This window comes from Neopelma chrysocephalum, unplaced genomic scaffold (genome assembly GCF_003984885.1).
Source record: "Neopelma chrysocephalum unplaced genomic scaffold, ASM398488v2 Primary Assembly neopelma1_66, whole genome shotgun sequence".
Lineage (NCBI taxonomy): Eukaryota > Metazoa > Chordata > Aves > Passeriformes > Pipridae > Neopelma > Neopelma chrysocephalum.
This window is the reverse complement of record NW_020897725.1, coordinates 5,772,673-5,796,604: the sequence shown is the minus strand read 5'-3', so window position 1 is coordinate 5,796,604 and position 23,932 is coordinate 5,772,673. Positions and strand designations below refer to the sequence as shown.

General features: G+C 42.7%; 1 protein-coding gene across 2 annotated transcripts; it reads left to right on the top strand.

Annotated features, from left to right (window-relative positions):
- Positions 1 to 170: 170 nt before the first annotated feature.
- On the top strand, positions 171 to 17,582 carry DERL1 (derlin 1). 2 transcript variants are annotated; one of them, XM_027684492.1, is made up of 8 exons: positions 171 to 493; positions 2,530 to 2,641; positions 5,792 to 5,856; positions 8,449 to 8,475; positions 11,747 to 11,842; positions 12,517 to 12,569; positions 13,686 to 13,796; positions 14,885 to 17,582. In XM_027684492.1, exons 1-8 carry the CDS (start codon positions 341 to 343, stop codon positions 15,021 to 15,023), a joined length of 756 nt encoding a protein of 251 aa, XP_027540293.1. In that variant the 5' UTR covers positions 171 to 340; the 3' UTR covers positions 15,024 to 17,582. The 2 variants fall into 2 exon arrangements, with proteins under 2 accessions (XP_027540293.1, XP_027540294.1); XM_027684493.1 differs by lacking the exon at positions 171 to 493 and adding an exon at positions 734 to 863.
- The last annotated feature ends 6,350 nt before the right edge of the window (positions 17,583 to 23,932 follow it).

Below are 23,932 nucleotides of genomic sequence, written 5' to 3'. Positions count from 1 at the left end.
ACTGGCTGCCGGTTTCCTCTTGCCCCCCCGCCTCATAAGCACCGCTCCAGGCGGGCCCACTGGCGGACCCCGTGGCACCGTCACCCGGATCGTTCCCGCTCCACCCCCGGGGCGGGACTGCGGGAGGCCGGGGCGGGACTGCGGGCGGCCGGGGCGGGGCCGGAAGCGGCGGCGGCGGCTCGGCCGAATTCGGTGGCGCCACGTCTGGCTCGGGGCTCCCTCGGTGCCCGAGAGGCAGCGGCGGCGGCTCAGCCGGACCCTGGTCTCGCCTTTCCCTCAGCGGCCGGTTCGTGGCGAGGCCTTAGCGGCAGCGGCGGCGACGGCCGGGCGCGGCGGCGACATGTCGGACCTGGGGGACTGGTTCCGGAGCATCCCGCTGATCACCCGCTACTGGTTCGCCGGTTCCATCGCGGTGCCGCTCGTGGGCAAGCTGGGCCTCGTCAGCCCCGTCAGCCTCTTCCTCTGGCCCGACGCCTTCATCCACCGCTTCCAGGTACAGGCCGCACTACCGCTCCCGGCGTGCCCCGCGGCGCCCACGCCATAGGGCAGCGGGGCTCGGCGCGCGCTCGGCCTTCTGGGAGTTGTAGTGCAAGGCTGCGCCGGGGCTGCGGGCGGGGCCGGCGCTCTCCCCGGGCCCTGCGGCCTCGCACCAGAACAGCGCTCGGGGGTCACCGGGGCGGCCAGAGCCCCTCCGGCGGGAGCCGAGCCCTCCTTCTCGCTTAACCCGTGCAGGGTTAAGGGCCCGGGTTTAGCCCGTGCTGTGCTCACAGGGCCCGGGCGGCGGTGCCTGACCCTGCCAGAGTGACAGTGACAGAGGGCTGTGGCTCCTGGCAGCCCCGCAGTTCGTCTTGTGTCTCATTCTGGTGTGTCGTTCCCTAATTTTTTTGTGGGAGTTGTTCTGGCTGGCGCTGGTTGTTGTGCCAAGGCACTCTGTGACCACAAAACCCGTGGCTGTGGCTTCAGGTGACTCTGTGTGACCGTGTGGGTGTGACTCCAGGAGCAGAGGTGACAGTCAGCTGTGCAAACATCCCAAACCGCGGGTGGCTCTGGGGACTCGGGACTATGGGAGAGACATGGAGCTCCTGGAGCGGGTCCAGTGGAGGGCAACAAAGAAGATTAAGGGACTGGAGCATCCCTCTTATGGGGAAAGGCTGAAGGAGCTGGACCTGCTCAGCCTCAAGAAGAGGCAACTGAGGGGGGCCTTATCAATATGTATAAATATCTAGAGGGAGGTGTCAAAGGATGGAGCCAGACTCTTCTTGGTGACATGCAATAGGACAAGAGGCAATGGTCAGAAACTGATGCACGTGAAGTTCTACCTGAACGTGAGGAAGAAAGAACAACTTTACTGTGTGAGTGACTGGACGCTGGAACGGATTGTCCAGAGAGGTTATGGAGTCTCCCTCGCTGGAGGTATTCAAGAACTGTCTGGATGCAATCCTGTGCACTGTGCTCAGGATGACACTGCTTGAGCAGGGAGGTTGGACCAGATGACCTGGTGTGGTCCCTTCTGACCTGACCCATTCTGTGATTCTGTAAAAAAGTGCATCTTTTGCACCTTCTGGCTTGGAATTTGAAAAAGCTTCTGCTTGGGATTGTCAGCTTCTGTGCGTAGGTACGGGTCACACAAACTAACAACTAAAACCCCAGGTGTCAGATGTAGAGTGCATTAGCAATGTCAGAAGTATTCACAAGCTGGACATAGTATTTTTCCTTGCATTGTGATGCTACAAGTTCAGTGTTTTGTTGTGCAGGTGTGTAGTGGGAAAGGACTCGGATGAACAGAAGATGAAGGAATAGGGAAGATCTTGACCTTTACATTTCTATTATATTTGCTCATTATATCTTCAGTGCAAAAGGCTGAGTGTGAAAAAAAAGTTTAAAAGATGGCTCTAGGAGGGGCCATCCATGTATCGTCCCCAAAATTTAATAGCTTAGATGACTGTTTTCCCTCTAGTTTTGTTATTTCTCCTGGTACTGTGATGTTCAGGATCCTAATACTCTGTTTGGAACTGTTGCTGCTTAGGGAGCTCAATTATGAATGGCCACTTTCTGTCCTTGCTACGTGCTGCCATGCAGTTGGCTGTGCCCACTATTGATTGTTGGGAGACTCTATAGCAGGTCTAAAATGCTCAGAGCAGCATGTGCTGTCTGGAATGGTACACTAAAGACTGTTGTGTGAGTTGCTTGGCCTCTGTTCAACAGGGAAGAATGGAGTTTGTGTGGATGCTTTTAGAACAGCGTAGCATCCTTTTGCACTGCAGTAAAGAGTCAGTACTGCAAAGCTGTAATGAAAGCAATCTGGGAAACTTTGTGTGATTTCTGTTGTAATCTTAACAGTTTTGCTTATCAGATTAAAAAAAACCCCATACCTGTGAAAGCTGCTCAAGCATCAGGAATTGATGCTTGGACTGTTTTTAATCTTTCCTTGATCTTCCAAGTAATCGAAAATGAATGGAAACAAAAAGCCTGTGCATATGAGTTCATTCTACAGTATATAAATACATCTTTCTCTTTTTATTTGGACAGATCTGGCGGCCGATAACGGCAACTTTCTTCTTCCCAGTGGGACCCGGAACAGGATTTCTCTACTTGGTGAATTTGTATTTCTTGTATCAATATTCATCACGATTAGAAACAGGTATGTTACCTATTAATTTTTATGCATGTGTTGAACTCTACCTGAAGCTGATAAAGGTGGCTCGTCTCTGTACCAGCTTATGTTGGTTGGTGTGAAACTGCTCCGAAAACTGATTTTCTGGGACTGGTGCCTTCCCTTGGCCATTTAGGATCTGAACTTGATACTTGTTTTAGTAGGAGGGCCTGGTGCTTTTAGTTGTTGGATTTCAGGGAGTGAGACAGACTAAATGATATTACCTCTGTTTTCTTGTTTCTGGTGTCCTCTGACACAGGAGGATGTTAAAGCATATGTAATAAAGGGTATATCCATTGGGAGAAAATAACATCAGCTTTTCCTCTTTTTATTAGGGATGCTTTCTTGTGTTATTTTCTGGTTTGTGTTAAATTGAGACATACCTTCTACAAATGAAATGTACCATTCTTCCAAACAGATACATGGAAAAGTTAAGGGACTAATAGGATTTTTAGTTAAGGAGAAAAATTCAGTGGAAGAAAGGAGATCAGATAATGGATCATTTCTCTCAAAAAAAGTGATTGTTGTTGCAAGGTAGCTTCAAAACTAGTTTTATTTTGCACTGCACAGTTCATTAAAGCTAGACAAAAATTGTTTTAGTTGAATTAAGAAATAAAAGTTTTTTCAAAGCCAAGCTCCTCCCAGAAGCCTTTGTGAACAAGAATTTCAGTATAATTCTAATGGAGTCTTAGAACTGATGGTGTAAGGGGGAATGCATTGCAAGGTGATGTTTGGGAAGTCCCACAGTAAAGAGATCCCTGGTAGACCTGCCATCCAGAGACTACTGTGGAACCCCATTTAAGTCTTAAGAAGAGTAGCAGGGAAAGGGAGGAGTGGTGCCAGATTGTATTTGGTTGTTTTCTTAGTGAAAGAAAGTAGTAGTTCTACAGCTAGAAATGGTTCCTCCTCTTTGAGCCTTTCTGCAATAGATTATGAACATGTGAGAGTGGCAGTTCAAACATTCTACCAGGCAAAGCCAGGTGTAGGAAGAGTTCCTGGTTAATAGATGCAAATTAAGATGTCACTGAATGCACATACACTTAGAAAATTCTGAAGTTGTCTCTGCTGTGGCACAGGTCTCAGGAAAGGAAGTAAATTCTTTTAGCAGTAAATTCCAGCTGTGCAACACATATGAATTTTGAAACTGGAAAGTCAGCTGTGTTGTTGTTTGAACCAATGCATTTTTTTTATTACAGTCATTTTTCTGGTTATAAATTAAGTTGTTGTTTAGATTGGCCCTTCTTTCTGTGAAAAAGGTTGGAATCCTTCTACATGTGGGAGGTATATAAGTTGCTGATAATGTTTGCAGGTGGAAATCAGTTTTGGTCTCTGCCTCCTTTTGTCTGTGAAACTGAGGAAGTGAAACTTCTATTTTCAGCACTGTACATTTTTTTTGAGCACACACTGGTGCTGCATGCCAGCTTCAAATTTAGTTGTCAAAAATATCCATATGGGTTTGTACTGTGCTTGTGCTTTTGTAACAAGCTGACCTGTAGCTTCCCGAGGAAAGGGAGATTGATATGTTTTTGTTTTGTTTGGGTTGGTGACAAACATAACAAATATCAACATAGAAAGCAGAATATGAAGAGTTCACTCTCCAACAGTATGAATGATGAGATTATGAGTCTGCAGCTCTTTCCGGATGACTGGATTATACCCTGGGCCTTACAGAAGGACCCAGTGGAATAGAGCTCAACCTATAGCTGTTCTGAGCTTTCTGGCATCTCTAGTTCAGTTTTCTTAGATATTCATTGAAAAGTCAACTTAAATAGCTTGTCTAATATTCTTGTTAGCAGTCTCCTAGATAACGAGAAGTGAAAAAACTTAAGGGCATAATAAGAGCTTTGATTTCTTCGTATTCTGGAGGGTTTCCTGAGCTGGTGTTTCTGCAACCTTAGTCAGCTTCTTCTCTTTTCTTGTTTCTATTTGTTTGTTGTATAGCAACAGTAAGGAGAAAACTTCAGTTTATGCATTTCTTCAACTTTAAAACTTTCCAATATATTTTTCTAAGTGGTTTTTTTTCCTGTCATGTAATTTGCATGGCTGAGCTTAAATAATAAACTTAAAATTGTTATTTTAGTAATTTTGTTTTACATAGGCTATTCTAAAAAGCTATTGCTTAAAAATAGGTTTTCTTCCTTTACATTTTTTTGGGACATGTAAAATACTTGTAGGCAGCCAAATAGTGCTAACATGAAGCAATGGCCTTCTTCCTAGGCCTTTTGATGTTTAATTATGAGCATGTAATTCAGCTTGTCTGTGGTGCACTGTTTGTCACTGGTCTGGGTCTTTTTCAACAACATTCTCAGGCTTTCCTTGCCTGCCTGGGACTCTATGAAAGTTGATGGGAGTCTTGCACAGGTGTCAAGGTCTGTGTAAGCTTTTTACCACACTTTGCCAGAGTGAGAGCCTCAAATTTTCATGTTTGCAAGGAGTTGTTACAGGGGTTGTTTTTTAACTCTTGCCTCTGCCAGGTCACAAACCCAACTGGGCATCTAAAGATAATTTTGTTTAGTATGACTTGCAGGGAATGTTGCTTTTTTTTGTTTGTTTGTTTGTTTCCACTGTCCTCAAAAAACTGACACATTTGAAATGGGAAATTAGCTTAGAAGAAGGAACAGAATGTGCTGCAAATGTGTACCTTCCTTGTCATGGATGCTATTTTTTTTCTGGAGTGTAAAAACTGTCATATCTCGAGTCTGACTAGATGATGCAAAGAGGTTGCAATTTGCCTAAGTAAGGGCTGTTTTTCACATGACTCAGTCATTGTGCTTAATGTCTCTGCCTTTGCTGTGCACGTGTATTTTCTTATTCTGTCTTTCTGACTGGCAGTTTCATATGAAGGATGAGATCTAACTCCATTTTGAAGGCTTATGTAGTTAAAACCACTTATCTCCAGAATCAATGTGTTCTTTTTAAGCATAGACACTGCAGTAGGCTGTCTTATTTTTCAGTCTGTAGGTTGTGCTATTCTAAGGCTTTTTAAAATTAAAAAAAAATAAATTGTAAACCACAGACTGCATGTAAAGCAACTGTTAATAACTAAGCTGTTCTTAGACTCCAAAAAGTAAAAAAAAAAGTTGTCTTAATTTCTTATCAAAATTTCATTACCATTCCTAATAATTTTTTTGTTTACAGGTGCTTTTGATGGAAGGCCAGCAGATTACATGTTCATGCTGCTGTTTAACTGGATCTGCATTGTTGTATCCTTCTGCTCATCATCAAATTTGAGAATATTTTGGTTCTCCTGTTTCTGCCTTAAGTATGTTCAAAGACCGAGTTTTATCAAGGAACAGTTTTGGAATGTAGCAAATGTTCACAGGCGAGTTTGTAAGTGTGTAATCTTCCTGGAAAGGTAGTGGCTTGCAGGGAGAACACTAATAAATGTGCTGATAGGGGTATGTAATCTGGGGACTAGAATTCTGCTTACATAAAGCTCAGCTCATGTTGTGTGTTGCTCGTGCTTCTGTGGTGTTCTCTGTATCACTTCACTGAGCTGCTTTTGTGGGTTGCTGTGTGAGCTGAGTGAATTTAGTGTGTTCAAGCTGCTATGTGCAAATAGGACTGATCACTGCCACTCCCTGAAATTCAGGTACCTCATGGAGAGATCCTTTACATGCTGGGTAAAAGTCATCTGTGAAAGCAGTGTTGTAATACCTGAACTGAGCCAACTTCCTGAAAAATATGGGCTTGTTGGTTTGAGAATGCTGGGAAACACTTTTTCCATGTGCTGTTCTATCTGAATTTTATTTTAGATCTTGAATACAAAACTAGGAGGACTTGTTGATAAACCAGGTAGTTGTTCTACCATTCAGGGATTTTTAGAGGCTGTAGAAATGGGCTGCTCAGGAATTAAGCTCTGCAAAGGGAATTGCAGAGCCCTGCTCTTGGCAAGGAGCAGCCTCAGGCACCAGAGCAGACTGGAGACTGACAGTCTGCAGAGTATCTTCCTGGAAAGGCCCTGGGTGTCCTGCTGAACACCGAGCTGACCATGAGCCAGGAACGTGCCTTTATGGCAAAGGTGGCCACCAGCATCCTGGGCTGTGTTAGGCAGAGCATTGCCCCCAGGTTGAGGCAGGTGATTGCTCTTCTCTGCTCAGCCTTTGAGAGATACATGGGGGGCTGCATCCGGCTCCAGGTTCCCAAGTACAAGAGAGACATGGACATAATGGAGTGAGTCCAGTGAGAGGTCATGAAGATGATGAAAGGGTTGGAGCATCTGTCACATGAGAAGAAGCTGGGAGAGCTGGGCTTGTGCAGCCTGGAGTGTTTTATCATAGAATCATATGTATTTTGGATTGAAAGGTCCTTAGTCCAACCTCCCTACAGTGAGCAGGGAGATCTTCAACTAGATCAGGTTGCTCAGAGCCCTGTAACCTGACATTGAATGTTTCCAGGGATGGAACATCCACCACCTCTTTGGGCAACCTCTGTCAGTGTTTCACCACTCTCATTGTAAAAATTTTCTTCCTTATATCTAATCTAAATCAACCTTCTTTTAGTTTAAACCATTACCCCTTTTCTTATTGCAACAGGCCTTACAAAATGCTCTGTCCCCAACTCTCTCAGCCTTTCCCTATAAGAGAGGTGTTCCATCCTCTGATAATTTTTGTGGGCCTTCTCCAGACCCACTCCAAGACGTCCATGTCTTTTCTGTGCTAAGGACTCTGTAGCTGGACACCAATTCCACAAAATGAAGCACAAGAAATTCCATTTAAATGTAAGAAAGACCCCCTTGTCAAACACTGACAAGACTGTGGAACCTCCATCCTTGGAGATGCTCCCGTTCTGTCTGTGCTGTTGCTGCTTCCTTGTAGCAATTTGTAGTGGCACAGCATGTGGAAAAAAGGGAGCAATGACATCAGGGCGAACCAGATATAGTCAGGAGAGCTAGTGTGTAGAAATGCCTTACCAATAGATTATCTCCAGTTGCATTCCACTCTGTGGAGGGAATTGCTATTCCTGCTGGTCCTGTTGAGCCACAGCAGTAACAATGTGCTGTTAGTTATGTTGTTACAAAGACAAGGGTTTTCTTTATGATTGCAGGTTGTTGACTGTGAGATATTAGAATGAATCTAATTGTGACTTGACTTTCAGACTGGTCATTTAAAAGCTTCCAGTTGCTTGTTCCCTATATGATGTAAGGAGCAACCTGGATCCATGGTCTGGGAAAAGGGTGGGTGTAATTTTATGTGTACTCATGAACTGCTAAAAGCATTCTGATCATAGCAAAATCCCTCAGTGATTGTTTCTACTCAGCAGTCACTACAACAGATCCTTTGGGCTCCAGGGTGGGAGAGGAGTATTAAAAGCCTGCATTGATGCACTTCAAGAAATTATTTCTTTTCTATGACTCATTGGCAATGTATTTGGGTTTTCTTATGACCTGATATTTATTTAGCTAGAAACCCAAAATTTCAATGTTGAAGAAATGAAAGAATCCAGTGGTTAAACTTGTAATGTGCTCTTATGCAAGCAAGGGCTGATTGAGTTTGTAGTTAGCCAGTTTCCATCAGGGAGGAAAGGCCAGTGCATCCCTCACCCCTCAGGGTAATGACTGGAGGTGGGAGCTTGAAAGGCTACCAAAAGGCAATTATTGAAACTAAGTGTGTAAGTCTCTTGATCATTGGATGTTTTTATTTTTTTACTCAGTGTTTAACTTAAAACAGTGTTCCTGTGTAGTACTATTTTAAACATTAAAGGCCTTTACATGTGTGTTCAGTGTGTCTGCACCTTCTTTTTATTGTCTTAGTCTGTCAGGTTTTGCTGTATTTTCCTTAACGGTGCAATGACAGATAACTGGCCTGGCAATGGACATGCAGGTAAGTGCGGTGCCCTTTCTTAAATAATAATTTTGAGGAACTTTATGACTACTTAATAACTTTATAGAGATCATTATCGACTTAACTGCAGAACAATGTTAAGCTAGGCTGGTTCAGTTTATATCAGAATGGACTGCTGTGTGTGCTGTTAATTTTTTAGTTCAGGTTAGCCTCAGCTGATGGCTTAAGCCTGGATCTGACTGTCACACCTAACCCAGTTAGGGAATCCAGGAATTAAAATTGACTCATTGTGCAGTCAGGAAGTGTTCAGCCTTTTACTAAAATGGACACAAGATGTCACCTCTGCGCTGTTTCCCTTAATGAAAGTGGATCTCCATTCTTACTTTTTTATTTAAAAATGATTCTTGGGTTCATTCATCTTCTCAAATTTAGTGTACCTTTTACTTGCCAATGGAAGATCTTTTTATGAAAAACGCAGCTTCAGATTGAGATCAGAACTGTGAAGTGCAAAATCCTCACAAGAATGATTAAGATAGTGGTGTAAATTTTCGATGAGGTAGTTCTTATCACCCCAGATATTAAAGGGGAAAATTGGGAAGTGTGTCTTGGGCACAGCAGAGTATCAGTATCTTCAGCCTGCCTCTGCTGTTCTCTCCTTATCTTTATCTGTCCCCAGCACCTAAAGCCTGCACCAGTATCTGTAGTATTTTGTACAAAATTATTTTAGCATTTATTGGATCACTTATCAGGCTCCCCTGGTAGACAAAACCAAAAATCTCTAGTCAGGACTGAGTTCTGTTAAGGGCTGTCTATAACTTTGCACTTAAAACTTTCTTTGCCGTGGGGAAGACATCTCAAAATTTTACAAAAGCATGCTGCAGTCACCCATACATTGTATGAATTTTAGACTGATTGTGTTGATTTGTACATTTTAAAATAGGTACTTAAAATGTTTGGGTTTTTTTAAACTGGATACAAACTATTGCTTAAAAGAGAATCAGTTGTTTGATGTACAAACATGGTTTTCTTAAAAAAAATGGGGGTTTTTTTGATTGTGTTTAGTGGCCTTACTTGAAATTGAGAAGATAGAGTAGGATAGCTGGCACTATTCCTATGTCAAATGCTTTCAGAAATTAGATATTGCTTTGTTTTTCCAGTAAAATGAAAAGAGTTTTACTAAAGACCCTAAGGTGCTCATGTGGTGAGTCAGAGTGCTGCTGCGTGGGGCTTGTGGAAGGCTGGGCTGGTGGGGGTGTGCCAGCGTTAATGTGGAACCTGTTGGATAGAAGCTCCCGTTAAGGGATGAGTTTTAACCTCTTTTAAACACAGGAGCTGGTTTGTAGCATTCAGCCAGTTCATGGAAATGTTGCTGGTGCAGTCTGCCTTCAGAAATCATCAGATAGCTAAATAGTGCTTTGTATTTCTTTCACTAGAAATAGTCCAATCAGCTAATATACAGTCACAGTAAGGAAGCGTTTGAAACAGTCTCACCTCCTGGCGTGGAGTGCGGGTTAACTCCAAGCTCTACCGAGTGTCATGGTTTCAGTAAGGCCCAAAATCCAATTCCTATTCCTAGCCCCCCACCCACATCTCAACCCCATGTGAGATGGGTTTTCCAGACAAAAACACGAGACTCAATATGGGGGAAGGAATATATTACAAAGACTATACACATAAATAAATACTATAATACATTACAAACAATCTTAACTCTATATCTATCTCTACCATGACAATAATATTTACAGTGGGCCAAATCTCTTCTCTCTCCAAATAAAAGTCCAGGAGAGAAGAAGAAGAAAAGACCCCTTCCAGTCTGTGAGCAGCAGGTCTTCCTCTCTAGGCAGCAGGCTCTCTTCTTCTCTTCCACCAGAAACAGTTGCTGGCTCTCTGCCAGCACACACGAGGGAGGTTTCCAAGTCTCTCTCGGCCCCCGTCTCCAAACAAGGGGTCTTTCCATGGGCTGCGTAACCCCAGACACGGCCGCTACACCATGGTCATATCACGAAGCACCGGGGTCTCCGTGACGGTCTGGTATCCTCAGGGGAAATCAAGCCCCTGTGCAGAGCTCCCATGCTCTGCCTCAAAGATGGCTGCCAGCTTCTCTGAAGCTGGAGCAGGGGGGGGCCAAGGTCACCCCCCCCACACACACATTCCTTCGGCCGTCCTGGCTTATCTCTCAAGAGGCCATGAGCTTCCTAGCTCCTCTCAGCAGTGCATACTGCACTTTAGGACTCCTCTCAGTCCACCACCCCCTCCTCTTTCTCGGAGGGGTTTCTAGCGAGTTTGGGGGTTTTGGTTTGTCCAGTTCTTACCCTCCAAAACTCTGTTCCTGCTGCTGGCTCGGTTCTACTCCTGCTGCTGCTTCTTCCTTCTCTTCAGACATCTCTGTGTCTTCCATGCAGCATACCGGCTTGTGTTGCTCCTTTTGGTCCTTATCAGTTGGCTCTTTGCCACTGCTCTTCGGACGCTGCTGTGTCTACTGCTGCTCCGTCTGCTCCCAGCGTCTCCCAAGGCTGCCTACCGGGAGAAATTCTCCCAGCTCTTAGCCACAGGCACTCAGCCCAGTTCTGAGTCCCTGCAGCCCCCCAACCGGGGGCTGGGGGGGGCAGAGCCCCCTAAGGGGCCGGAGCCCCTTCTCCTCGTGGCCTCTACAACATGGCCACCTCTTCTTCTCACAACAAGAACCACTGCTTCTCTTCCAGTCTCCAGAGATATGTTTATATTTTGCAGGAGCACTGATTGGTCAAGCCCCAAGGGTCACCACCCCCTGGGGGTTACCACTTTCTTAGTTTCAGGGGGAAAACCTGGTTCAAACCACTACACCGAGGCAGCTTTGTCAATGCTGGCTGTGGTGCCCTGAAATGGTGATTTACGGGTGCCCCTTCCTTCTGGGCTTGCTCATAGGTGGCAGTTCAGTGGAGTAACTGTTTGGGTTAGTGCCCTGGAAATGATTGTGGCACTGGTCCATGGCTGGCTCTGCTGTAGGTGTCCTACCAGGCAGCTGGGAGCAAAGGAGTTCTCCACAGCTGCTCTTTCACTTGGTGCAAGTTGGAGCCCTTTGCTTTGGCATGGTCTTGCAAAAGTGAATGACCCAAATAGGTTCTCCTCCTTAGCTTTCTCAATGGCTTTTTTACAGATCCATGACACGTGGTGGCAAAGATTCTGGGGCAGTCTGTAAAGACTTTACTGACGTATCATGCTTACAAGCCACTTTTGAAGCTTATAGCTCCTGCTGCCTAAGTTTCTTTAGTGTCTGTGAAAGTGTTTGTAACTGTTTGCCTTTTTTATTTCTTTCTTAACATTGCAGTTGCTGATGATTCCACTCATCATGTCAGTACTTTATGTGTGGGCCCAGCTGAACAGAGACATGATTGTATCGTTTTGGTTTGGAACAAGATTTAAGGTATGTCAGGCAGGATATTGGAAAGGTTCCTGCCCATAAGATGCATATGTAGGGTGTGAGGGGCAAAATATAAATATTTTCTCTTATTAAAGATGTTCCACACTTTTACATAGCTGTATACTCTTTGAGATGCGGCAAAGACAGATTTCTTCGTGGTTTTCCATGTGGTGTCACTCAGTGTGGCTTTACTGAAAAGATGTCCTGATAACTGAAATTCATCGTTCTGAAAAGAAAAAATTCCTGATAAACATTAGCCTGGATAAAAGCTGAATGTAGTGACAAAATGCTGATACTTTAAATTGTTGTTTACTGGGTGACCTTGTCTGTTTCTGCCAGGTCTTGTAGTGGAAACTCTTATGATCATTGTTTCAAGTCCGTTTCAAAGTCGGAAACTTTAGGACTTTGTTCCAGATGCAAGCATGCTGTGGAACATGGGGTGCAAAACGCATGTCTACTTTTAATGTTTAAATGAGTATGTTTTGTCTAAAAATGTTAGTCTTCACTCAGTTTGGAGTATCTTCCCTTGTAGGTTGAATCTCTTTCAGTTAATAGATCAGGATTTGTGTAATACCTAACCCGCTGAGATTATGATCATGCTCATTAGTGCAGTGGGAAGTTGAGAGCAGGTTTACATCCTTAACTTGTACTTAAAACTTCACTGCATTCCTTTTCAGGCCTGTTACCTTCCATGGGTTATTCTGGGATTCAACTACATCATTGGTGGATCGTATGTATTTACTTCTATGGCCAATTTGAAGTTATAAAAGCTTTTAGAGCTATTTAACTTGCTGCTGAATTTAGAAGTAATATTCCAATAAGCTTAAAACCATATAATGTGACTGATAATGCCTAGTGTCACATGGTGATGATTTAAGATAAAAGCAAAGAGGAGGTGTGCATGTGAGAACTAGAGAATCTAGATGAAGGGAAAGTAATAAGTTTGTTTTATTTTCTAGTGACTGTATGCCTTAGGCCTTTTCCATGCTAAAAAAGTAACACACAGTAAAGAAAGATGTCATTCACGTGACTAGCAATCATTACTGGTTTTAGAAACAAAGTTAGCTTGCCTCTGACAGTGCTGTTACTTCTTTCCCTCCCAGTCTTGTCTATCCTGATTTTTTTTCAGTTTGTGAAACAAGGGAAAATGGGAATAAGTCCACAGAGTGCCATATTAGCACTTGATGAAGTCTTTGGTCTGTCTTGGGTTTCTTTGAGTAAGCTCCATGATGCAGAAATCCCCTCTCTGTGTCTCATTGGTGCCCTGCATTGGCTGGGGCCTCTTGGTGCCGCTGTAACACAATTAGTGACAATAACAAGTTTGAGGTTGATTTATAAAAGGAGGAGATAGCACAGCAGAACCAAATTCCCTGTTCTGGCTGTGCCTCCTACTGACTCATCCGTCACTTGTGAGAACTGCTTGCTGTTAGATACCTGCTGTTTCTATGCATGACAGAAGATACTCAAGGGCCTCCAGTCAGCTGTGTTTTTGTAAAATTGGGAACAAAACAGCTCAGTACAGCAGGAGACAGGTTGTCCAGTGAAAACAGCAGTAACTTCTCTAGCTCTGCAGACTATTATTTTAGGCACTAATAGCTGTACGGTCTAATTCCCTGATGTAAATAAGTATTTAATTGCATTTTCAGTACAGGCTGTAGAGAAGGCTTGGAAGTGTTGGCACAGAAAGTTGGCCCTTCTAAAGAATTGGCTGCAAAATGCTGAGAGAAGGGAAATTTTTTGTGTCTCACAGCCCTGGCAATGCCCGTGGCAGGTGAACACAAGGTGATCACTTATTTTCGGAGAAGACAGCATGTAAAACAGTTCTTTTTTTTTTTTTGCTTTACAGAGTCATCAATGAGCTGATAGGAAATCTGGTTGGACACCTGTATTTCTTCTTAATGTTTAAATATCCAGTGGATTTGGGAGGAAGGAATTTTCTGTCCACACCTCAGTTCCTGTAAGTGACCTTATTCTTTACCTCACTGTTTGTTTGGTCCAATTTTTTGTATGATTCATCAGACATATATTTGCTGGGATTTTAAAGTGTAAAATACTTTGCTAAATCAACCTGCTTTAGACTGTCATATTGACTGAGCTGATGAGTCATCAGAAATGTTGAGTTTCTTTTAAACGGTCCATGTGAGAGTTCTCTGTTACCCCTCTGGATGACTTATGTCCTTTGCCCACTCTTAAAAGTGAAAGTCATAGTTCTTCTAGTGAATTGAGCTGCAATAAAGAGAACTCCCTAACAATTATCAGATGGTATTAAAAAAAAAAGTTTTATCCTGTCAGTCATCTTTTTTCTGTGTTCCCATGTATCATTACAGTAGCTACCAGTTCAGCAACGTCTAACAATAATAGGAGTCAGTTGTAGACTTGTTCAGGACTATAATATGATTCTGCTTTGCAGTCTGTACCAGTCACCTTAACTGAGACTGTAAGTCTGAAGTGCTTTTTCTTGTAATGTGTTCATTGTTTTGGCATTGAAATACTACAATCAGAAGCCTAAGTTTTTAGCTTCAGTTGTCCTTGTCCTCATCCTTTTGGGCTGTAAATCTATCAAACTTTAGTTAGAAACTTTCTCTATAAAACTTCTGTTAGAAACTCAGTTAACCCTCTTCATAGCATAAACTGTTGAATTACAGTTATACTTTGTGTACAGATTTTAATCAGTAGGGAAGCTTATATTCTAATTCTATGTTTGCAAGCCTGTCTAGTAAACCTAATTTTCTATAAGGATTAGAAGAGAAGATTGTTTTTAAAAATGTCTTTCAAGGTGGTAACAGCTCTGAAAGTGCCATCAGTCTTGTTGGATATGTGCAATTCTCTTGATTCCATACATATCCCAGAAATGGAATTTCCCCAGTATTCCTATTTCTCAATGTGCTGAGGGCTTAGATTTGGACAGGATTCTCTGAAGTTCTACTGTGAAAAGCCAGTTTTATTGCAAAGTCTGTCAGCTAAAAGGAAGTGCATGGAAAAGTAGTCTGTCATTTACTCCCAGGGTACAGCTGTTTCTGTAACTCCTCTTCTGGTTTGTCCTAGTTACCGTTGGCTGCCAAATAGGAGAGGGGGAGTGTCGGGGTTTGGTGTTCCTCCTGCCAGCATGAGAAGAGCTGCAGAAGATCAGCAGGGTGGTGGAAGGCACAACTGGGGCCAAGGTTTCCGACTAGGTGACCAGTGAAGAACTCCTGCCCTTGGAAAACATCAACTCTTCGGTTTTAACTGGATGTAGAACCGACCCCTCCTGGTGCAGAGCATGCCTAAAGAACTGAGCTCTCTGTAGTACTCTTGGATTTAACTGATTAGAAGGAATGTTTCTGGTTCAAGAGAAAATTAAAAACTCCAGAAGGAAAAAAATGTAGATCTTGCTCCAGGTTAGCCAGTAGTGTCCAATTTGATTCTGCCATTAAAAATAAGCCTTCTTCATACAGTATTGTCTGTCTGTAACAACAGGATCCATTGGCTGTCTTGTTCCATCATGTGATGGAACAAGCTGATGGTGTTCTATCTCACCTGGTATGTTAAAAGCTTTGTTGACCATGGTAAAATAAGGATCCAGTGTGAGGCAGATGGCTCAAACAAGCCCCTAAGTTTAGGAAGCTGACCTTTTCCATAGCTGTGTTAAAGTCCCAGGTTCTTTGGAAACATTATTTTAGTGATATCTCTCTGCTGCATTCATAAAGCAAATTGCAAATGTTTCATTTCCGTTATTAAGCTGTGTTTTGAGGAGAGTTTTTTCCTTGCTGTGCAGGATTTGTCTGATCTGCTACATCATGGGCTGGGCAAGCCTAAGAACTAGAGGGCTTTTGTTTGAAATGTCAATAACAGATATTCACAGAATTGAAATCTCTGAACTCTTCATAGCATGTTACAAGGCTTGTTCTGTTAAAACTGAAATTGTCTGGCTTTTTTTTTTCCCCTCAAGATCTGTGAATTCTTGGCTTCAAGGTTTCTGTTTTGATTGCCAAATTGGGTAGCATAAGCACTGCTTAAACTAGAAAATGTAACATATCATTGTGGTTAATACAAAGGGTACTGATTGCAGCATTGTTTAACTGAATCTTCATCTTTCTCTTAAAAGCTTTAAGACATCAAAGAATCAAAGCTGGAAATAATTTTTTGCAGGGTCAAGATACAATAGAACAGATTGTTTTACTGCAGGACTCTTTCGTTGTCAAATAAGAAATTGTGTACACAGTTTATTAGTAGCTGTACTTTTTTTTTTTTGGTAAAAAATTATTACATGGAAAAGGGAATGATTCTGTACAGTAGTTTCCTTGCACTGGGTTCCCATGGGCAGAGCACATGGCTAAGATCCAGGAATCTGTAATGCCAGCTTGTTACTGACTCGCTGCATGGACTTGAGCATACTTCTTACTTATCCCAGCTTTCCCAGCTGTAAGGAGGACTCGTGCATGTCTCACAGCATTCTTAAAGACAGCTGTCCCTGACCTCCCTTGGATGGAGCTGCTAGTGAGCCAGGTGAGGCTTAGGTTCACTTAAATCCAACACTTCACATAGGAACACAATTACTCAAAGCTTAACCAAGACTTCTAAGTCGGAATGTAGTTGCTCACTTTTTGTTTTATGGTCGGAGGAAGGAGAGCATTGTCACTAGGATGAGTTTCAAGTCTGGCTGAATTGCCCTTTAGCACTTGTCTGTTATTTTACTGGGTAGGTAGGGCACAGAAACCTGTTCCGCCCCACCTTAGGTATCTCAGGTAACTGTAAGTAGGTGAAGTCAATCTGGGCTGAAACATTTTTATTACTGCTTTGTTTCTTCACTAAAGCTGGGTTTTGAAGGTGTAAAAACTTGTAAATACTACGTGAGGGGAAGCCAAGTGGAAAATAAACAGTCAGACTGGAAGCTTTCAGCTGGCCTGCTTGAAATAAGTGCATGTTCCATTTCTTCACTGCAACTCAATTATGTTGATTTGGCTTGTGGAAAAATGTAGAAAACTGGTAGTGATCTTATTGTGTGTTTAAGTTTTATTTTTACAGGAAGTTGGAGTTCAGCAATCACTTACCATTTTTGTCGATTCAGTGATGAGTTTTAAAGATGCTCTTGTGTCTTTCTGTGTATAAAATGGTAGGTGGAAAAGAGGAGTGCAGTGTTGTAAATACAAATTTATCATTGACCAACAGCTGTTATTTGATATGAACTTGAACAGTCTGAGAACCATCATTTTGATAGGAGTCATGGTACAGCTGGTATTTTCAGTCATAGTGATATCACTGTGCCCAAAGCATTTGTCTTCATTTTGAGTCAGGACCCAATTGTTAAGTGAAGCTGAAGCCCTGGCACACTCAAATTGTAGAGTATCTTTGTATGGAAGGCCTGAAGAAAGGCTTGAGTGAGTGACAGCATGGCAAAAGTAATTGTCCTGGCCCATTGCACCGTGCTGGGTTTTGCTTTCTAGTACATCCTCCTTCTCTAAATTAGGAGGAAAAGGTTAGCAAGGAATATAGACTTCTTATGAACCTTGATTAGCTTTTGAGCTGCTTCAGGTCAATTTACTTTGTTTATGGAAAATTCACTTCCAAATTCCATATTACAAGCTCACTTTGTTACTTTCTCACTTTGTCAGTTGACCTGAAGCACTGTTTGTCCTCCCACATACATTTGACAATGGCAATCTCTTGTTAAATGAGTACCTTCTTTCTTATTTTGTACAGATAATTTCCCCTTTTTGTAATCAATTTTTGTTGGCAAAGTTTTAAATTAAAATTTTAATCTCTGTTACTGTCTCTGTTTTGTTAAATCATATTTCAGCTTAAGACAAGCCTTGTGATCTGCACATCTCCGGGGATTGTATGACAGCTGCACTGTGACACCATCTCCTGCTGTTGATAAAAGTACTCAAGAAAATTATCTACTTTTGGGTGGGAGTCTTGTCTTCTCTGATCAGTTGCAAAATCGTAAAGGCATTTTCTTTGCCTCTGTTTATACCATGAGTTTTGACAGTCTGTGTCCTTCCTGGGCTATTACCACTTTACAGCTGGTTTTTGTGTGCTTGATTATTAATCCTTTGTCCTCTGGGAGAAAGCATCCTTCTACTCACCCTTAAACTTTGTGGAATTGATACAGATCACATACTTTTCCAGGGGTAAGCTTGGAATTCTGCAATACTCTCTCTGTCCAGACAGATGTGCAAAGCTGCCAGAATTCCTTTTGAGGCTCTTACCTCAACTGATTTGGAGACAGACACATTGGGCATCCTGTGAATGACTCTTCTGGTCCTTGTTGTTCATCTGACTGCACTTCTGCTTGTTACCACAGTGGCATCAAAGAAAATCACGGATTTGGTGCATAAAGCACTGTGTGAATTTGTTGTGCTCCTTGAACTGAAAAGTCTTGGTCCATACTAAATACACCAGATAGAACAGCGTGGCAAGTGTGTGCCTTTTGATTTTGCTCCAGCTGCATAAAGAGTCAGCAGAAGAGCCAAGAATATGAAATCAAATGCTTCATCTTTCATTCCTATTGCTTTGTCTTGGCGACAGCTCCTCTCTGAACACAGCCTGGTGATGTGGTGTTACCAGTGACTTAATGAGAAGCTGGATCTGTTGCCATCTAATGGTCACACTAGAAAAACTGAGAATTTAACTCTCAGAGTAGCATATTGCTTGCAATACAACGTAAGATTCTGTGTTTGTATATCCCTGTGTAGCTTATCAGGGAGGAAGACTGCTTTGCCCTGATGGTTAAGGTAGTGAGCTGGAGAGATAACACTAAATTACAGTCTGAAGCTTCTGATATAACAAGTCAGCTAATGACTTTGTAATCCTGTTCTGCATCCATAAAATTAAGATGATTCATATTCTCCCTTGTTCTGTACTACGCTTAGGATGGTGGATCAACTTGCACTTGCTGTAGTATGGCAGAACGCTGATTTTGGTGATGTTCTCAGCATTGCCATCACCTTCACTAGTAAATGGCTTTTCTTGTTTTATGCATCTGTAGATTCTTATTTTGCCATGAATGATAGTAACAGTGTGAGTTGAAGTTCAGAATTGAGTCTATTGTGATGATTTGATTGAGTTAAAATTTGTAATATGTGCATATTAAGCAGAAATACTTAAATGTACAAAGCGATGATGTCCTGTTGTCTAGAACTGAAATGATGAAAACATTTTAGCTGCTTGTATTTTTCAAGCACAGTGCTTAGGTGATGAAAGAAATTCTGTTTGCAGCAGTGGCTCACCCTTTTATCATCTGGAACATGATCTAGGAGTGATTACACTGCTTGGGAGCAAAAGGGCATAAAAGGAGCTGTAATAATGGGATGCTGGCAAGGCCTCTACAGAATCCTGTTGATGTTGGAGGGGCAAAAAGTAATGATGAAACCTTAATTCTGGTGCTTCATTTTTTTTATTTTGCCCCCTCCTCCATAGGACAAAACACTTGCAAAATGCCATTAGAATCAAATCAGCTTTTAAGGCTGGGTTTCTCTCGACTACTAAACCAGCCATAAGTCTTTGTGATGAAGATCATGGCAATTGGAGGCAGTGTTTAAATCAAAACCATCAGAAGCACTCTTTTTGTATCTGCATGTTTATTTGTATTTCTTAGGGGTGTATTTAGTCCCTGGACTGGCCATGGATTAAAGGACAGAGGGTGGATCCCTTTATCAATTGTTTGATTCACTTGTAATTGTCCCCAGAGGTGTGAGGATGCTGCCTGTGCCAACCCTTGGGCTTGCCAAGCTGCTTGTTGAATCTCTTCAGATATTCACAGAACGTTCTGAGTTGGAAGGGACCCACAAAGATCATCAAGTCCAACTCTTAAGTGAATGGCCCTCATGGGAAATGAACCCATGACCTTGGCATTATTAGCATCATATTCTAACCAACTGAGCCAGCCCACTCTCCCTTCACACTACAGAGTTCAGGTCACCTTGTGGTAGGTAGGTAGGTAGGTAGTTAAATGGAGGAAGTTTCTTTGCAGTAATGTTTCCTTTTGCTTTCAAGTTAGTATATCTGTTAGCCCTAATTAACCTGTAGGTTAATTAGTAGTTAACCGTACCAGACCCCTCAGCCTGTTTTAAAATCAGAGCTCCCTCACCTACTCCAACTGGGAAGGCTTTTTGTAGCACTTGGCTTCGTTAAACTTGCTTGGCTGGCACTGCTCAGTGTTGGTGCTGTAAAACCTCCATCAGGCCATGGTTACAGAGTTCACTCACAGTCAAGAGGGCAGATGAAGGGGGCTGTCATCCCATTGTCCTTCCCACCCTGCGCTGTGGGTGGGGTGCATCTCCTTTTGGATGAGGCTGGGATTAGGCTGGAGGAGCTGCTGCCCCCCCTTTGCAGTCTCTACAGTGCCCTTCGTGCATGAAGCTGTTCATAGACAACGGAGAGGGTCTCAGATCAGTGCAATCAAAACTGGTTTTGTTGCCTGGTACTTGGGCAGAGGTGAGTGCTCATAGCCCCAGTCTGTGGGGAACAAGTACTGTGATGGAGGAATGCAACCTCGGGTTACATCTTTGCTTCTTTTTTTCATGAAAGTAGTTTGTGTGTGGTGGTGGTGGATGTATGAGGTAGAGAAGCCTAAGGTAATGTTTTTTGGATGGAAGAATAATTTAAATCAGTCAGGAAGGAATCTAAAGTTGCTGAGAAATTGTTTTTTAAGTGCACTTGAGAATGGGAAGAAAAAACATTAATCGGGGATTGTATTTGTTGATCAAAGAATGTTTTTCAAAGTGCTTTTTTTTCTGCAATATGGGCTCAGAAAATGGCAGTCTCTGTTCAGACTGCAAAGGAAAGAAACACCTGTCTCTGTCCTCATCTACTGAATCCTTACTCCTACAGGCGGTGGAGGGTCAAAGGGAGACACTGCTTGGTATTTGTGTCTACAACTAGACTCAGGGATAAGCCTTTGGCTGGAAGGAAGCCTTGATCATGTGCCTGCAACACCACTGTAGCTGTCTTTTTAAGCAGTTGTTTGTTGACTGAACTGCCTGTGCTTATTGCTGTTAAGAATTTAAACAATTGCAAAAAGAAATGGCATGTGTGTGCCTTGGGCATTGGCCTTTTTTGTTTTAGGAGCTTAAGCTAAGGAGTTAACTGTAACTGATGTTAATGTTTTGGTATTTTCACTCCAGAGCTTTTACATACAGTAATTTTCTTAAAAGCTGATTCAAAGCTCAGGTGCTAGAGGCTTTGGGGTTTTTAATGTATAACAAGGGGGAAAGTTAGTCTTGTCCTGTGTTCTGTTCTGTCTCACCCTTCTTCCCCAAGGTATGTAATTTAAGATCAAAATCCAATTAATGTTGAAAAAGTACAGCAAAGATTCTGGGGCAGCGTCAAGAAGCTTGAAGACCTCAAAGCTTTAAGCAATTGGTGGCATTGTTCTTTCAACCCTTGTGTTGTGTAGAATTAGAAACCAGATTAATCTTCAAGGGATTGATATTCTTAGAAGATCCTGGTCAGGATCTACAAGCAGGAGTGCAAAAATTCTGCAAGAGTTCAAACTTTTGCTGAAATTAGAGGTGCTCTGGGTCATCCAGCACGGGAATATTTACTTTTTTTCTACCCCACAGTTTGGTCTTAGCAATGTTCAAATTGAAGTGCAGCCTCACTTGTTCACAGGGATGGGTGTTCCTCTCTGGCTGTGTCAACATCTGGTTTGGCTTTAGTAGTACAAGTAGCACATAGCTAGGGGCAGGGGCTCCCCAGGGAGACCAGCACACCTAACCACACTGAAAAAAAATCTGTGGAAACTGGGTTAAGAGGAAGGAGAAAAGTGTGAGGCATGACCTGACTGTGAGCTTGCTTTGTTTGACTTTCCATAGTCAGTTGTGTTGAACTGGTGGGTTTGCACAGTCCAGGAGGGAGTAGGACAGACAAGGATGAAGAAGTGGCCATATTATTTTGAGGAGGCTCTGGTTTGGGCCCTCATGAGTAGTAGAGCCTTTCCCAAAGTGTTTCAAGGAAACCTGAAGATGTACACTGCTGTTCCTGAAGGCTGAAGAGGGGAAGGTGGCTCCTACTCTGCAAATAAAGGGGTAAAGCCTTGGTGTGTGCAGAGGGAAGGTTCTTAGCTGGAGAACAGACTTGTGTGTGCTTGCAGCATGTGCAGGTTTCACTGGAATAGTGTTGGAAAGAAATTGTGTTGGGGATGGGGGGGTTTGCAACAGGGGAATAATTCATTTGTGTGATACTGATGAGGAGGAAATGCTTCAGGTTTTTATTTCTAAAATGACTTCATTTAGCTTAGGAGATATGATGGGTTTTCTGTTTGCTTTTAGAGCTCAAATAAAACCTTAAAAGCTGAAATCAGAGCCTACTATTTTGATTAGGGCAAAACATTTCTGCAGCCTTTGTTTCTAAAAGTGTTGTGGTGGCAGCTTCTCACTGCAATAAAATAAAAAGAAATAATTTTGTGACTCTTGTCTGAGATGGGATTTGCATGTTGCAAAAATGCCTGTCTTGGATCATTGTCAAGAGGTTTCTATCTCCTTCACTTTCTGAGCAGGAGAGGTTTAAGAACCTGTAGCTTCTGAGGAGAGAGTTTCTGCATTCATGGTGAAAGCTTCTAGCATGTCTGCTGCTCTTATTGGGGTAGTTACAATCCCAGTTTTAGTTTTCCTTTATATTTTAGTAAGAGCAGTATTATTGCATTTAAATCTACCTTCCTTCTTTTTCATCTGAAACTGCACTCAAAGTGTTACAGCCTAATTTAATGCTTCACAATAGCACAAGAGGAAGAAGAGGGATATTCACAGCTCTACTGCATTGTACCCACACCCACTGCCTGCATTCTGCAGAGGCAGGAAAGACTTACAGGAATCATCAGATGCCACTGCAGAATGTAAATCCTCATGAGTTTAGAAAGACTGAGCAAGCTGGCCATGACAGCCATCGTACATAAAGAACTCCAAATGCAAACAGAAGTTGAGTCTTGATACTTAAAATCATGTGCCCGGTAGCAATATTTGTTTGATAGCGATTTATAATCTTTTCTTGCCTCCTCTGCTGGCTGTCAGGCAGGCAGTAAATTACCAATCTCTCTTTTTTTATCTCCCCTGTAGGTAATAACCTCTTTAATACCTCTTCCCTTGCTTACATCCATCTCTGTTTTCCAGATATCAGCTACTCATTCTCTCAGATGATCTGATGAATGGAACTAGTTAAATTCAAGAGTTCTGGTCCTTAAATGCCATGACTGCTTTTGGAGCTGCTACCTCAGAAGAAGAGGTTTTGTACTTTCTGTCTTACCCATTCTTTTTCTAGCTGTTTTAGCTGAGTGTCTTATGAATTCTCCAAACCTTCTTGTTCCTGTTCCTTGGAGCCACCTCATGGAGATGTGCATGGACTGTTGAGAGCAGAGGGGAGTGTGAAGGGCCACGGGAATGGCATGTCTGCAGACAAGCCACTCTTCCCAAATAGAAGGGAAGCTATGATTAACCAAATGGTGAGCTCTGCTTGCTTCTCACCTGGACTGTCCAACACTGGGCGGTCCCACCAGGCTGTGGAGTTCTTGGATGGACCATTGTCTTCACAAGAGATGGATTTGTGGGGTTCACAGAGCCACCTATTAAGGAATTGCTTTTCTCATCTCTAACATTTCCTCCTTTTGCACTCATCATTCTGTCCTTTCCAAATAGTGAATTCCTCTGTGTAATGTATTTTTTAAGAAAAGAATTAAAAGCAAGAGCAATTGATACAAGTTGATGTCATTTAACCTTCCTGGGCAAGGTTATAGTAGCATTGAAGGAGAAAGATCCTCTGTTAGACTTGTAGGTGTGATGATACTGCACTTGAAGATCTAGTAATTTTTTAAGAACCGTATCAGTCTAATTTCTTGAAAGCAGACAGGTAACAACAGGCCCTAGGGCTGTATTATCTGGTTGAGTGGGTAAGTGGGTAGGGGGATGTTTTAGCTGGATGCAATCCCTGTGCTGAAGGATCTGAGATATCTCTGTAGCTGCTATTAGAGCACAGTTCACAGGGACCAAATATTCACTGTATAATTTAATGCCAATATGAAAAACATAAGCTAATGGGTCTGGTCCCCTATAGAAGTGTTTTGTCCTCTAAATTTGTCCCTGCCAGTTCCTCAGTTGTCCTAGAGCTTTCTGTGTCCCCTTG

Bases quoted from the DNA above. Each gene is read 5' to 3' on its own strand.
- DERL1 (XM_027684492.1), top strand. From the start codon at position 341: ATGTCGGACCTGGGGGACTGGTTCCGGAGCATCCCGCTGATCACCCGC. The intron at 494-2,529 runs GTACAGGCCGCA...TTATTTGGACAG, and splicing joins CCTTCATCCACCGCTTCCAG to ATCTGGCGGCCGATAACGGC. The intron at 8,476-11,746 runs GTAAGTGCGGTG...TTAACATTGCAG, and splicing joins GCCTGGCAATGGACATGCAG to TTGCTGATGATTCCACTCAT.